This window comes from Chlamydotis macqueenii, chromosome 5 (assembly GCF_036417535.1).
Source record: "Chlamydotis macqueenii isolate bChlMac1 chromosome 5, bChlMac1.mat, whole genome shotgun sequence".
Lineage (NCBI taxonomy): Eukaryota > Metazoa > Chordata > Aves > Otidiformes > Otididae > Chlamydotis > Chlamydotis macqueenii.
The window spans coordinates 7,394,248-7,409,348 of record NC_141560.1 but is presented as its reverse complement, the minus strand read 5'-3'; the positions used below and the strand labels follow the sequence as shown (position 1 = coordinate 7,409,348).

Below are 15,101 nucleotides of genomic sequence, written 5' to 3'. Positions count from 1 at the left end.
GTAGTAGTAGAGTGGTTCAGTGGGTGGGTGAGGACCAAGACTCCAGTCTCCGAAGTGTCGTAATCTCACAGTGACAACTGGGGTATTAGGGTCTGCTTAGTTATGTATTTCGGAGTGAAAAAGAAAATAGCAACCAGCTATGAACGCATACAGGTTACAGGAGAAAGCCAGAGGAGGGTAGGCACTACCCCACATCAGCCACACCTTTGCTCCCTTGGAAATACAGCTCCTCCAAGTTAGATCAGTCCTGAACTCTTGACTCCCAGCTAACTCCAGGATTTCTGACTCTCTGGGCATTTTCTGTGCTAATTCAGAGCTCAGCAGGCTTGTTTCTTCAATTGTTCCAGGGTGTAGCGCTTTCTGTCCCAAGCACAGAAAGAGGAAAGGATTTATTGAAGAGTTCTGCCAGGCTGCTGCCTGCATCCTACCAGAGGCTGAAGAAACATCTCCTCCTGGGGAGGTGACAGCAGGACTTTGGGAATGAGTTTTCTCCACTGCATGGGCATAAAGTGGGGAGAAAGCCCACGGCTGTGAGTGGTTACTGAGTCCTTGGTCTCACTTGGTTGGAGCAGATTTGCACTCTCTGTCACCTTAGCCGCCTGTCCCTGCAGCAGGGGCACGTTCAGCTTCCCCCAAAGTGCAGACTCAGACCCATGTGCTGCTGGGCTTGGCTCATCCGCATGATGTCTGACCAAGGGGTTCTGGGACAAAAAACCCCATAGTGATTTCCTGGTGTTCAGAAGGACCCGCTTCAGGAGTGTGAGGTACAGGCAGTGTCCAATTAGCGAAGTCTTGGCTTTTCTTCTGCAGAAATCAGCAGCCACCGAGCAGGGAAGTGTTAGGTGGAGGATGTTTTCCCTACCCTACGTGTTTTCAGGCACCCAGCCACTCTGGCCTGGCACAGCATGGGGCAGAGCAGCACAGTCGGATGGGGAGTCCAGCAGAGGAACCGGCTGTCATCTCTGAGACACATCTTGGGGACACATCCTTGCAGCTGGTTCCGTGCAGCATTGCATTGTCTGCCAAAGGTGCTGTGCTGCCCTCAGGGAAAGAAAGGCACAAACAAAACAACACAACCCACCTTCCAAATCTTCATTTAGACAGCATGGCTTTTGAATCAAGGGCAACTTCTCTTGCATTTATTTGCTCTCCCCAGTGGCTTGCCTGAGAGAGAAAGTTGCTCCATGAGGGCAGGCGCTAATGAAGGGGAACTTCCAAATGAGTGTGTGTGCCACTGCATCTAGGCCAGAGGAGTCAGATGAAAGTGTCTTCCATCTTTCTCTCTTGTTTTTTTTTGTGTTTGGTTTTTTTTTTTCAACTGGGCTTCTGATAAACATTTTAACTTTCTAATTATTGTAAGCAGCTGCATCTATCAGCAGCATACAAGGATATATTTACCGTATTTGAAAGCTCTCTAACGAAGCTTTGAAGTCCAGCTCATCCCAGATTCATGCAGGGAAGGAGCTGTAGCCATCGTAGCACTCCTCTGCCGACTTCTGAAGATGTGAGAGTTAAAAGCAGCTACATCTTTGCAAATATGGGCAGGTGTGAGAAGACTTTTTGTAAAAAGTAAATAGATATCGAAATATGGATACTCAAATGGATACTTCAGAACCTACATCTGACTGTCACAGGGTTTTGTTTGTGTATTGCAAGGGCTTTCTTTTACTTTTCTTACCAACACTATCCCAACACAGTCCATATTTGCATTTGATCACGTGCTGCTTTTCACTTTCGTGTCGTGATCCAGAGAAACAGGGTTTTCCTATTGTGCTTCAGTCATTCAATAAAACTGGATAAACCTAAAAAACCAAAATAAATCATATGAGTAACATGTATAAAATCAACAGAAAGGTTTTTACTCTGTGGATCCTTCCACAGCTTGAGGCTCAGATTCCTTTTTCTGTAGAGGCCTGAAAGATGCTGCAAGGTGAAATAACCGCAGCATTAAATGGCATGGCATCACAAAATGGTGGATATTGCTGGATTTTATAATCACATACCCCTGTTATGGTGCTTCTCTATGGTGCTCCCAGTACACCCACACATATTAGACATGTAAACTCTCTAGGAAACACTTGTGTTGCTGTGTGAAGCCACGCAACACAGCACAGGGGGAATCTCATTGCACCCTCCAGCCACTCTTCTAAAACTAGCAGTAAGCAGAGCTAAAAAGTATAGAGCACATTTGGATTTTCCAGTCTCTGGAATGCTGTGTATGTTGAGTTAAACTTACAGTTGTGTAGTTTCCACTGAATTGCTCTTTCAGTGTGATCTGCACTGAAGATAGTGACAGAGTAGGTATGAGTGTGAGTAATGGGTAGGTAGGTATCATGGTATCTGGGTTCTTGTTCGCTTGCTTTCTTCTCTTTATACAGTTTCTTTCCTTCTCTTGGTGTGGGGATATTTTTAGTTCTTCAAGACTCTATCTTCTGGATCAAAAATAAAGGTGAAACCCACTTTTAATCTATACTTCTAAGAAAGTGTGTGCATGTGTATATATACACCACATCTATGCAGTGGCATATATCTGAGGTTACTATGCTTTTATCAGCTCTATTTAAATTCACTTCAAGAAATTGAGATAGGAAGGAGCAATGACTGTTCTCTCAATGGGGTCATGCTGTTTCCCTGTCTCCCAGTAATGTTTGCCTTATGTGATGTCCTCTGGGTACTGACTCTGTTGTGGGTTTATCCCCCATAGATCATCTTCCGGAAGATCAGCGATGTCAAGAAGGAAGAAGAGGAGCGCCTGCGCCAGAAGAATGAGGTGACGCTGAGCATCCCTGTGGACCACCCCGTGCGGAAACTCTTCCAGAAATTCAAACAGCAAAAGGAGATGCGTAATCAAGGCTCAACCCACATCGACCCAGAAAGGAACCAGCTTCAGGTGGAAAGCCGGAGTGTGCAGAATGGAGCCTCCATCACAGGCACCAGTGTGGTCACCGTGTCTCAGATCACTCCCATCCAGACGTCCTTGGCTTACATGAAAACCAGCGAGGCCATCAAGCAGAACAACAGGGATGCGATGGAGCTCAAGCCAAATGGAAATGGAGACCAAAAATGTCTGAAAGTAAACAGTCCCATGCGGATGAAAAACGGGAATGGGAAAGGGTGGCTTCGACTGAAGAACACGATGGGGACCCACGAGGAGAAGAAGGAGGACTGGAACAACGTCACAAAGGCTGAGTCCATGGGGCTGCTGTCCGACGACCCCAAGTGCAATGACTCGGAGAACGGTGTAAATAAAAACCCACTGAGGAAAACAGACTCTTGTGACAGTGGAATAACAAAAAGTGACCTTCGCTTGGATAAAGCTGGTGAGACTCGCAGCCCCCTGGAGCACAGCCCCATTCAGGCTGATGCTAGGCATCCTTTCTACCCTATTCCTGAGCAGGCCTTACAAACCACGCTGCAGGAAGTCAAGCATGAACTCAAAGAAGATATCCAGCTGCTAAGCAGTAGGATGGCTTCCCTTGAGAAGCAGGTGGCAGAAATTTTAAAAATATTGTCTGAAAAGAACGTATCCCAGATCTCTTCCCCCCAGTCTCATTTATCGCCCCAGAGGCCCCCCCAGATACCCTGTCAGGATATTTTTAGTGTTTCAAGGCCTGCATCACCTGAATCAGAAAAAGATGAAATCCACTTTTAGCATATACCTATGTGTATATATGTATACAGTATATATGCAGAGGTGTATATATACCTTTATACATATATATGTGTGTGTGTATACGGTAAATATATATACATATATATTTTCACTTGCATCCAATATGACTTGAACACACCAAGGATTTTGATATGTAAATATTGCATGTCCAGCTGGATTCTGGCCTGCCAAAGAAAACAATTATTAACATAGATATTGCTTGTATAATATGCAGTTGACTGCATGCACACTTTACATTTATTTATAATCTCTATTATGTAATAAAAGAATGACTTTTGTTTAACAAAGGCAATGTACTATTTAAAGAATCAGGGTCTAACCTGCCAATATTGCCATGACAGTTTTGATCTCAGGCTGGGTGAATTGAGCTTTTATTTCCTCACTGTCTTTTCTGCTCAGTTAAACAGTAGAGTAACGTGACCACTTGGAGGACACGTTCAGACTCCAATTAGTATTGTTTCCCGGTACCATTCCATTACAATATACTGTATATTTGGTGATGAATTCCCCTAAGCTCAGTGGCCAGGGAAGGGCACCGTGTCCGGTGCTGGGGTGGATCACTGGAATTTGTTCGTGTGGGTATTGTGCATGCACAGCCTTTTATTTCAAGTATCCTCCTGCTCTTTTAACATCGTAAGTAAGAAATAATAACGGTGATTTATGTAACAAAATGAAACTAACAGAAACTCTCTCAGCTGCACTCCCTGTGTGTTTGGGGGGAACTTCTTTCTTGAAAGCCTCCTTTTACTGATGCCATTTTACTAAACTGTTAGGGGACCATTATGCAGATTCTCTTTGCAGCACTCAGCGGTGGTGTCTGGTTCTGTCAGTATCTTCGTTAGGATGTCCTGGTTTTGCAGGGCTGAGGTTGCTCTCCCACTGTCCCCCCCATTGCCCCTGGCAGAAAGACTTTGCACAAGGTCTGAGCAAAGGACAGAAGTAGTTCAGCTCCTCGGGAGCCATGTGAGCAGGTTTGAAAGCCTGAGGTTAAAAGGCTGCAGTTAATCCCCCTCCACTCTCTTTTCTGAGGATGTTAATCGATCTGCAACTGCCTTTGAGAAACAGAGAAAATAACAGGTCATGATGAAATTCCCTTTAGTCCGAGGCACCTGGATGATCATGTTTGGGTGGGAGAGCAGTGGGTGTGTTGGGGAGATGAAGTCCTCCCTAGGACACTGCCCACTGCTCTTGCCTTGGACTCGTAGAAGGATTCAGTGCATGGGGGGTGCACGCTTCAAGAGCAGGCTTGCAGGGTCCACACAGCCAGTAGTTACGCATACTAAGGCCCTTAGATCTGTGTCAGATGCTCTAACTCTCCTCTTAGCTGGCTTCCATCAGCATCTCCCCATCTTGAACCATGCTCAGACCCCACCTCCCCTGCCTAGGCTGGAGCATTGCCCTTGACGCAGTGCTATCAGCTTCGCAGGGCTGCAGCAGGGCAGGCTCTGGCACTGGATCCTGTTTGTTCTCCTGTTTGGAGCTGAGATTTTAGACTCTGCCTGGATCTGCACTTGAGAGTGGTGACGTTTTTTGCCTCTCTGTTTGCACTGGTTGAGAATCTGGGCACACGCAATGCACAGAAGAAATGGCCGTCGCAGCTTCAGAGGTGTTGCTGGTACAGCTTGAGGCCAGCACAGCAGAGAGCAATGGCTCCTTTAGAGGAGGATTTCCCCACCACACTTAAATGGCCTCTTGCATCAAGATCCCATGTTTTCAGAAGTGCCTGGAGTAAAACATATATGTATCACAAGGCATTGCTATCAATCAGGCGTGTTTATAATTAGTGGGCATCTTTACCAGACACCAATACTAGATCCATTGGATCTGCTACTTCACATTGGGAAACTAAACTGAATTGCTTCCTGAAAAACTACAAAAATGACCCAAACTGATCATTTGCAGTAGTGCCAATTAGGAACCTGCATCTTAGAGTGAACATATCTTCTACTGTGAAATCCAAACCCAAAAAGTTCATCAGAAAAGCGAAGAAGTCATTGCTTCTGTTGTGTCAATTCATAGAGGCTTTTGGGAGATTCTGGTCTTTCTCATTTGTTCTTCGTTTCTGACCTGTTTCTGCCCATCCTCCAGTTCCTTTCTTTAGGAAATTATAGAGGGGGAAAAAAAAAAAAAGAAAGACTAAAAAGCCACCGAAAGGGACCACTCTTCCCAAAGACTGGTGGTTAGACTGCCTGCTCGTTCTAGTTTTCCACAGCTGCAGTTGCCCCTATCAAAACTTTCAGCTGTGTTTTGCAGCTGCTGTTCAGACCCAAGTGCAAATCCATACTTGGCAACCGTGCTTTGGTCTGCAAGGAGAAGCTACGCTTGTGAAACAGCAGGACCTTGAAGGTCCTGCTCTAAATCCTGCCCTGGGACTCTGAAGGAATCAAGGGGTTTATAGGGTGAGGGAGTTACAGGGCTGCTGCAGGCTGCTGGAGTATGTACAGACCTTGTGGCTACAATTTAAGTGCCAAGCTTTGAAGATTTGAATGTTCTTGCCTGACTTGAATTGCTGGTTAAGACAGACACACAGCGACTGCCCAGAGCTGCCCAGTGAATAGCTGAGTCACGCAGGCTGTCTGGGAGCCAGATTTTGGTAAAGTTCCTTGAATGCATGAATGTGCCATGATGTGATGCTGCAAAAGAGTCAGCAGGGTAATGGGGGGGGACTTTGTTAGAAAGCTTTAGCCTTAATGGCATTCCTCTGCCTTTGTGAAGGACTTCTTTTCTTTCTCTGTAACTGATGTTTATTCTAGATAGAACTGCATGGCATGCAGAGGGATCTCTATTTAGGTTTATCTTGCAAGTCAGGTGTAACTCTGTGCCACTTACAATGAGAGAACATGTAATAGGATTAATCTGACTTTGTAAATTATTTGAGCCCGGAATGTCTATTACAGTTCAAGTGCAGCTTGACTGGTTAAAATGTGTAGTGGCTAAAAGCTATACATCGTGTAAAATATCAAGTTCATGAAACAAATATGGTGTTTCCAGGTCCACTTCTCCTAGTGCAGCTTTGACTCTGATATTTCAATATTGTCCATCACAGGTTCAGCAGAACCAGCTTGTACCTTGCATGAGGCAGTAGCACAATGGGTGTCCTGCAAACGTGAGAAATGCAGATGCGCTATCCCAGGCCCTGTCTGCTGGGGGTACAGCCAGAGGCCAAATTTACGGGATTGACTCTGGTGGCTATTGCTCTGAAAATTCAGCCTGGACAATTCTGAAGCACTTTGCCTCTGAAATTTTGTGATCGGAGCATTACTTCTTGTTTCATGGAGTTGTTACCAGGGCGCTAGTTCAGCTTTCCCGTCATGGTTGTGCATGATGCAATTGAGCGTGCTGCCAACTGGGACATTCCTTTTCTGTTACGGAAGCATGAGTCGTAGTCTTGTAGTTAAGGCTTTACTGAAAGCAACCACCCGTAGTCATTAACTGCAATAAGGACACAAACGTGTCTCTTCCACCCAAGCCAGCGCTCAAGCAGCTGCCTGCCGCGTGGAGGGAGCGCTCGGCTGCATGCTTTCGTCTCCTTTAAGAACTGTATACCTGTACAGATGTTCCTGCCACACATTGGTAGCAGCATTCCTAGCACTTACCTTGTGCTTTGTGTGTTCAAAGCATTTTACCTGCACACAAGTGGATTTTATCTTTCTGGACTTTGGAATAGAAATAAAATGTGTACAGAAAAGTAAACACTTTCCAAAGCAAATGAACTAGAGTACCTTTAATCGGTTTTTGTGTAATGTTACATCTACAAGATAGAACAGCACTTCAGGAAAATAACTGAAAAAATTAATTGTTGCAGTGAAGATTCAGTTCTTCTGAATTTGTATTTGTAAATCCTTTTTTCCATCTTTCTGTCTTTGCCAGGGACAGGGGTTAGAGCAGAGCTGACTCTGGAAGTGACAAACTTAAGCTTTGCCCATTTTTCCTTTCCCTGTTCTGGAGAAGTAGCACAACTATAGGGATTCGCTGCTGCCGGCACCGAAGTTTGGGCTCATTGCTAGATTCAAATTCAGTCTTCGTTTAGCACCACTTGGAAAGCAACCCCGCCACACAGACGTGAACTACAGGTTGAATCTGATGGTCATATTGCACCTCAAAGTGTATTTTGGATCCCAGGACAATTTTAGAGAACTGGCAGCTGCAGAAATAATGTTGTACTGTTTGCAAGCCGTGAGCAGTCACTCTGGAAGTAAATGAGACCTTTATATAGACATCATCTTTTGCATGGGTCAGAAAACAGATGCTGTGCTCATGAAATAGCTTGGAGGCCTTTTGGGGAAAGAGACGTCCTGAACTGGAAGGGAAAATGAAAAGCCAAAGGTTTAATATGGAATTTGGGAGTGAGGAGGTAGAGAGCTACATTATAATGAACTGACACTTTTATACTTGGATTTTGAGGATTTAGAACACCCAAACCTGTATTTTTGGATGTCAGAATTGGGCAGATTGTTTGTTAAAATAAATATTTTTTTCCTAAGTGAGGTGGCATCAAAGTGATACCTGTTTTTTTTTTTTAAAAAAGTGTTCAAATACCATTTTCCTACAGAAGAGGGTTTTAACAGATTTTGTTACTATTGTTTTTAAAAGGCTGTATCTAAAGGCCTTTTTTCCTTTTTTTTTTTTGTATCAGGTGGTCCTGTGTTAACACATATCTTCAGTTCTATAGGATCTATATAGCTTTATAGTCTTGCTGCTAACACACTTGTTAGAGGGGGTTGGAGAAGTGGAATTCCTTTGGAGAAGGGCATCTTTCCTTGGCAGCCTGGACTCTGAGCTGTCCTGAGCTGCAGTGAGAGCTGTGAGCACTAAACAGCAGGAGTTTGCATTTTTCCTGGCACTTCTGGGTCTGCACTGATTTTCTTCAGGGAATTTAAGGAAGGAAATAGAACAGTTGACGCTGTCATTTTTCCTGGATGGCCCCAGTCCTTCACTTATGTCTGTGCCACTGGAGCAGCACTTTACCATGGACCCTATAGGGAGGAAAAGTCTGATCCAGCTAGATTTCCACATCTGGGAATAGTTGTAGCTTTCTCCTTATTTTTTGGTACGCATGGATGGCATGATCTGTACATTTTTTTGTTAGTTTTAGTATGTTCTATGTTTGCACAGTTCAAAATTAAATACATTCTTATAGCGAAGTGCTGAATGAAGCTAAAATAGACAAGAAGTCCTCATTATTTCTGGCAGAAAAGCGGCACATTTTCTTACTGACATAAAGAATATTATGCAAAGATCAGCTTTGTGATACCTAACAAATGACAAACAAAATAAAATCATCCTTACTGAGGGTGCGTTTAGTCATACAGAAAATTGACCTTGTATCGCACAGTGGGACAAGAAGGCATATATATTGATTGTCAATGCTCAAATGGTAGAAGCATTCAAAAAGGGCTTGACTGGGCCATGAGAAATAAATTATATTAATTTTATGTTATATTATTTTATGTTAATCAGCCTCCTCATGCAAAGCAGGTGGGCAATATTTTCACAAACCCTTTTATCCATTGTCTGTAAAGCAGATAAGTGCGTTTCTTCATTATTTTCTGCTTGGAGATGTAAGCTTGCTTGGCCGACAGTCTGAGACTATTGGTGTGCACCAACTCTGTGTCTGGCTGTCTGCCATGAATATATCAATTAGCCTTAATTAAAAGCCCTATAAAACGTATTTTGTATTAGGTTGTGCTCAGCCCACCCCACCCCCAGTGCCATGACTGTATGTTATCTGGTTCAGAGCAGGTTCAGTTCAGACCGAGCAATGGCAGAGTATATTTCTACCTGCCTGCAAAGGATATATAGACACACCATATATCTATAAATACCTACCCATTTGGAATGGGGACTCAGATCTGGCCTGCTTGAGACAGGCATTTCGGACACGTGGGATAAATCCTGGTCCGGAGGTGCCAGTCTCATCATTTACTCTAGAGTAATGACTTTAGATTAAACACTTGATATGTAGACTGCTAGAGGGGAAATGAAGTTAATTCAACCCATAACTCAAGCTCCCAGCCTGATGTGTCTGTATAAAAAGGGACCTGTTACCATCTTTCCAGCAGAGAAGCAGTTTCATACAGGTGTAACTGTCAGTACAGGGAACATCGAAACGTCTCAGTGTGCAGCCAGAAACAAAGTGTTCAGCTCCTGAACTGCTAATGAGAGCTCCATAAAGACAGTCAGCTGCTCAGTTCTTGGCCTGTGGTAATCAGATTCTTTACTTTTTATCCCAGTGTCATGGCAGGATAGTCCAGGAATCAAGATATATAGCTGTTGAGATGCTCTTCATCACGATGTGCAACACCAAGGCACAGAGGGGAATCACCAGTCACTTTTTGGACAGTGAAAGATTTATGCCTATTTGGATCTTTGGCTGCTCTGGGATGTTGAGGATGTTAGGAGTTTTATTGCTGAGCTGTGCAGTGGAAAGAGGGCAAGACTTAGAAATGTCCCACAAAGGGAAAAATTGTAGTCAAGAGCTTCCAAGATGGACAGAGAGTGACCCACCATCAGGCAGCTCTGGCTCTGTGCTGTGCGATAGGAGAGGGGAGAGGGAGACTAAAGGACATGAAGAATGGTGTCCAGAAATTGTGACAATATTCCCCTGAAGTCAATACTTACTAGTGGCTGTTTTGTTTCTTCATAATTTATTTGGAAGTTGGCAGACTCCTCTTTCCTTCAGGTGGCACTTGAGAATGAGGCTGGCAGCCCTTTCTGGGCTGGGAAGGGCCATTTGAGGATGCTCAAATATAGATGCCTTTAAGGGAAAATGTGGGCTTCAGGAGAGTCAAAGGTCTTACAGCTTGCCAAAGATCTGTCAGAAGGGGGCACAGAGTATCCAAATTGTGTAGCACTCTACATTTGAAGTTGGCCCTGCTTTGAGCAGGGCAGTTGGACCAAATGGTTTCCAGAAGGTCCTTTCCAAAGCTATTTTATCATTTGGTCATTCTGTATATTTTAATAGCACAAATAGGGAGGAGGTAAAATTTGAAGGTTCTTAGTTATGTTCCATTGTTTTCTGGTTTTCAATTTAGATACCATACTGAGGAATGAGGTGCCAATTTTCAAGATAACAAATATTTCTAAGAGCTAATACTCATCAAGCAGACATCAGAGAAATTTGACATATTCTAAAACTATGACATATAAATAAATTAAAGCCCTTCACTGGGCATCAGCTAACATCCACACTTGATGCCAAACACTGCGAACAGTGTCTCGGTGACCATGCAGTTTCTGGAAGCAGGGGGATGCACCGGCAACACCCACTCCCTCTTCCAGCCTCTTCCCCAGCCCAGTTAAAGGCGATTACAGTATCTGAAAATACCATCCAGAAAACCAATAGCATTTGAGCTGATGTTCAGTCCATGGGGCCTCTGCACATCCCTAGAGCTTGCCCCAGCCCCCATCCCAAGCTTATTCCCTGCTTTTCTAGGCCCATTCCAAGGTTTGCACCTGACCCTATTAGGTTTAACTGAAAAGCTATTTCTCCAGACCCTATAACCTCCTCCGTAATCCCTCACAGCGTTACTCAAAAAATCATTTCCAATCTGTGGCTTAGCAGGAAGTCTCCAAATAGATCAGGAATAACAGGGCAAACCTTATGCCATCTCAGTGCATTATTTTATTAAACAAACCGTTTTGTGACCATTTCCTCTGGTTTTCTCCTCTGGTTACACCTTAGGTGAACTTCACCACCATGCAGTGCTAGTAAAAGCCCTCTTCATTTCCTTGGGCGAACCATAGGGCTCTGCTCAACACTTTCACGTATGCTATGCCAGGACACACAGGCACTTTCCTGTCCTGGGTTTGATTTCAGATGAATTTCCTGAGTTGTTGCACCTTTTTTCTCTGTCACCACTTTTGTTTTTCCTAGAAAACAAACCCCACTTTTGTGCTGATGTCCACCTTCTCCAGCTGGTGGGGCAGGAGAGGACAAGCAGGGCAGGAGCGGTGCGGTATGCTGCGCTTTCTGGCTGATCAGTGGGAATCCAGTTGCAGTCAGGGCTGCTGCCACAACCGTTAGTCAGAGGTCACAGTTCAGTTTGTAAATTGGGTGTCTTACCTGAGCTCTCACGGAAAAAGTTGGTATTTTTCTTCTAAGGCAAAACAAAATTTGTGTTCTGCTTCTAATTAGTCCTCTGTTGTCCCTGCAGGATTAATTACTGCCTTCTGCACTTGTATTATCAAATGCTGTTTGGCAACCGTTTTTTGTTTTGTTTGGGGGTTTTTTTAGGTATAATTAGGAGTCTTGGCATTACAAACAAGCTCAGTCAGGTGGTACTTGAAAATTGCAGAGCTGAAATGTCACCTAAACTAGTAGTTTAAACCTGGCTTTCGAATACCAACAATCACGTTGCACTTACTGTGTGTTCGGAACTCATCGCTTTGGGGTCATCGGTGCCTCAGCGTGACCGTCCTTCTCCTGAAATCAGTAACAGAAGGGTTTTGTTCTTCAGGGTCCTCCCGCAATGTGGCTCTTCGACAAGGACTAAGTGTGCAAGGATGTGATGGCACCTCCCAGCTCTTCCTACTGCCCCTTGATGGTCTGTAGATTCCCAGCTACATTTTGTGGTTGTTTTTTTTTTTAACTTAAAGGAAGGGCCAAATGCCACCAACTGCATAATTCTATCAAGTGGTAAATTCAATTTATTGAGTGGGAGAGGCAGTAGCTAGCAATAAGGCAGGATTTGAGTTTTAAAAAATCTGCCTTGTGGGAATTGGGCAGGCTACCAGAAAGACAATAAAGGATTTATCTGGCAGTGCATGCCAAAGGAATGCCAAACATGCAAGCAGGGAATTTATTGATACCAGTGAAAAAGCTCATTAGCATTAAAGTGCAAAGCAACTCTGTAAAGGTACCTTTCAGCTGTCCCTCCCAGTGAAATCCCTGCACTCAGACAAGGGGAACTAAGGCTTGTGTCTGTGGAGTGCAGAACTGGCTAATCGGCTTTCCCAGAAAACTTGCACGCAAAACACGTTTCCCCAGCTGTAACGGTTAGCACTGTTTTACTGGCATGGGCAAGTTCCACAACTGCCCTCCATGTATTTCCCCAGCCCATAGTTTCACAGCGAGTCGAAGGTGCTCCTAAAGCTGATACTGCAGTATTTCTCATAGGACAGCTTTGTTCTCCTCCTTGCTTGTCACTGCCTGGCAATTATTTGCCAATTTAAGAAAGCTGTGGCCCTGTAAGGGACATGGGAGCCCACAATAAACCTGCAGCTTGTGGGGGTGCAGTGGAGATAAAGGTTCAATGTATTTTTAAGGAAAACATCCCAGTAATAAAAATACACTTGCTAACTGTCTAAAGCTCCAATGCCTTATCGCCGCGGTTTATGTAACAAAATCCCATTAGTACTGCAGACGGTTGTCACATGAGTTAGGACATGATATGCTTCCTAAGCTTTACACACCAGTGTAGGGTTGTTCTGCGTCTGGCACCTGGCTGGGGCTTTTACATGGAGGTGTGGCTGCGTATCTTGTGCTAACTTCTGCGTGTTTTGAAAGCTGTGTAATATGAAGCAGAATGTAGGGCAGTGTTTCCCTTCCTTCCTTGTTTGTTTATCTCTTTTCTCTTTCATTCTTCCTTTCTCTTTCTTTCTTTTTCTTTCACTTTTCCTACCTTCCTTGACTTCTTTTTTTTTTCTTGCCTAGATTATTAGGCTAGCAACTTTTAGAAATGGGAAGATTGATGAAGTAACGTTGCATCAGCAGCTTTAATGAGATAATGATCTGTTTTGCTATTTGTGTTCAGAAGAAACGATATGCTAATAGGAATTGTAGTTAGGGCTGATTTGTTAATGTCCTGCTTAAATACCAGCCAGTGACCAAGGGGTTCAGTAAAGTCTCTCAGCAGAGCCAAACTGTGTTCTTCATTTTGAAGGTAAATACTTTCAGACTTCAAGCATCCTGTGCAAATGTTCTTATTAAGGTCAGAGGAAAGCTTCCCATTAATTTCTATGCTCTAACCCAGTTCTCACAGAGGGACCAGGACAGTGAGTCCTAGCGTGGGCTGACTCTTCTCAAAACCGAGAGCAGCGGGTAACTAGAATTCTAATTTCAAGCCCTTGTCTAACACAAACCGGTCCAAGATTTCATGCCCTACAAAACTCTGCATGCTGAATGCAGGCAGGAACTTAGAGGGGGTATTTGAAGATTGGGATAGCAAGGTAAATTACAAAAAAAAAAAAAAAAAAAATCAGCTGAACTGATCAGGGAAAGGGCACTTTTTCATTAATATATATTTGAATCCAAATGACTTATTCTCAGTGTCTGAACTGCCAGTAATTTCCATCCAAAGTAACTGCTCAAAATTCATGACTGTCTAGAATATCCTTGTACAAGTCAGATGTGTACATAAGCTGTGCAAACTCTCTCTGGGGAGAAGTGCAGTTAAAAATAAAGTTATTATAGCTACTATGGAGAGAGACGATGACAAAGACAGGAGGTTGTGCACCAGGTGCTGTGAGACTCTGAATTTTGCCCTGCCATCCCTGTATCCAAGCACTGCTGAGTCAGACATGGGCTGACAGGCGCAGCTTTTGAGTCCTGTTTTGTGTTTCCTCATGTCCGACCACACCTCGAATGGAGCAGAGCATCACGCGGTGCAGGAGCAGATTGCGTAGGACTTCATGAAGTGTAGCCCCTACATCAGATCAGGCTTCGAAGGGTGAGGTCCTGGCTCTGTGAGGGCCATGGGAGTTTTGGCATGGGTTTTAGGATACCTCCCCCATCCCTTTGAAATGCTTGTGGCTTCCCACTCACGTTTAGGCAACTAGTCATCCTAGGATCTTAAAGAAAGAACGATTTGAGGAATATAGGAGGAAAGGGGGATGAGGGGCGGGCATGCTCTTGCATGTGTCTCTGTTCAACCCCAAATCCCCAGTGGTGTCTGGTGAAGTCGCCATCTAACAGTATGCTCACAGTATTCTCACAACTGGTGACAAGTGGAAATTTTTCTAAATGAATCGTCATCATCACAGAGGACCTCATTACAGTCAAAACATTATACTATTTTTCTAGCTTTTTTTTTTCCCCCAGGCTTCCCCCCCTCACCCCAAATGACAACTGAAAACTAAACTGAGCCAGGAGCTGCTACACAAGCCTGCACAGTGAGAGGCTGAATCTGAAAAAAACACCCCAGCCTGCCCTCAACAGGTACCCACACAGTCTGTGCTGAGCATCTGTCCTAGGCATCACCTACTTCTCTTTCTTTTTCTCTGCTGAAATGCAGCTGCATGGCCAATATGCTTTTTTTTTTAATTATTATTTTCCCTGGGAGCAGACAACCTTGTATCGCCAGCCCTGTGCTCACTGACCCCCGCTCTGCACCCCTGAGCTCCTCCCAGGGACAATCCTGCGACGCTAATCCCTGGTCTGTGGGAATCATTTCGATAACATTAGCGGGACTTTCTTCCAAGCAAAGCA

General features: G+C 44.2%; 1 protein-coding gene across 1 annotated transcript in view; it reads left to right on the top strand.

Annotated features, from left to right (window-relative positions):
* The window catches only part of KCNH5 (potassium voltage-gated channel subfamily H member 5), a 142,366-nt gene extending 138,536 nt beyond the window's left edge, over positions 1 to 3,830 (top strand). The window contains exon 10 of the mRNA XM_010116145.2: positions 2,705 to 3,830. Within this exon, the coding sequence (XP_010114447.1) occupies positions 2,705 to 3,652 (948 nt within the window). The 3' untranslated portion in view covers positions 3,653 to 3,830. The remainder of the gene's footprint in view (positions 1 to 2,704) is intronic.
* Positions 3,831 to 15,101: the final 11,271 nt, after the last annotated feature.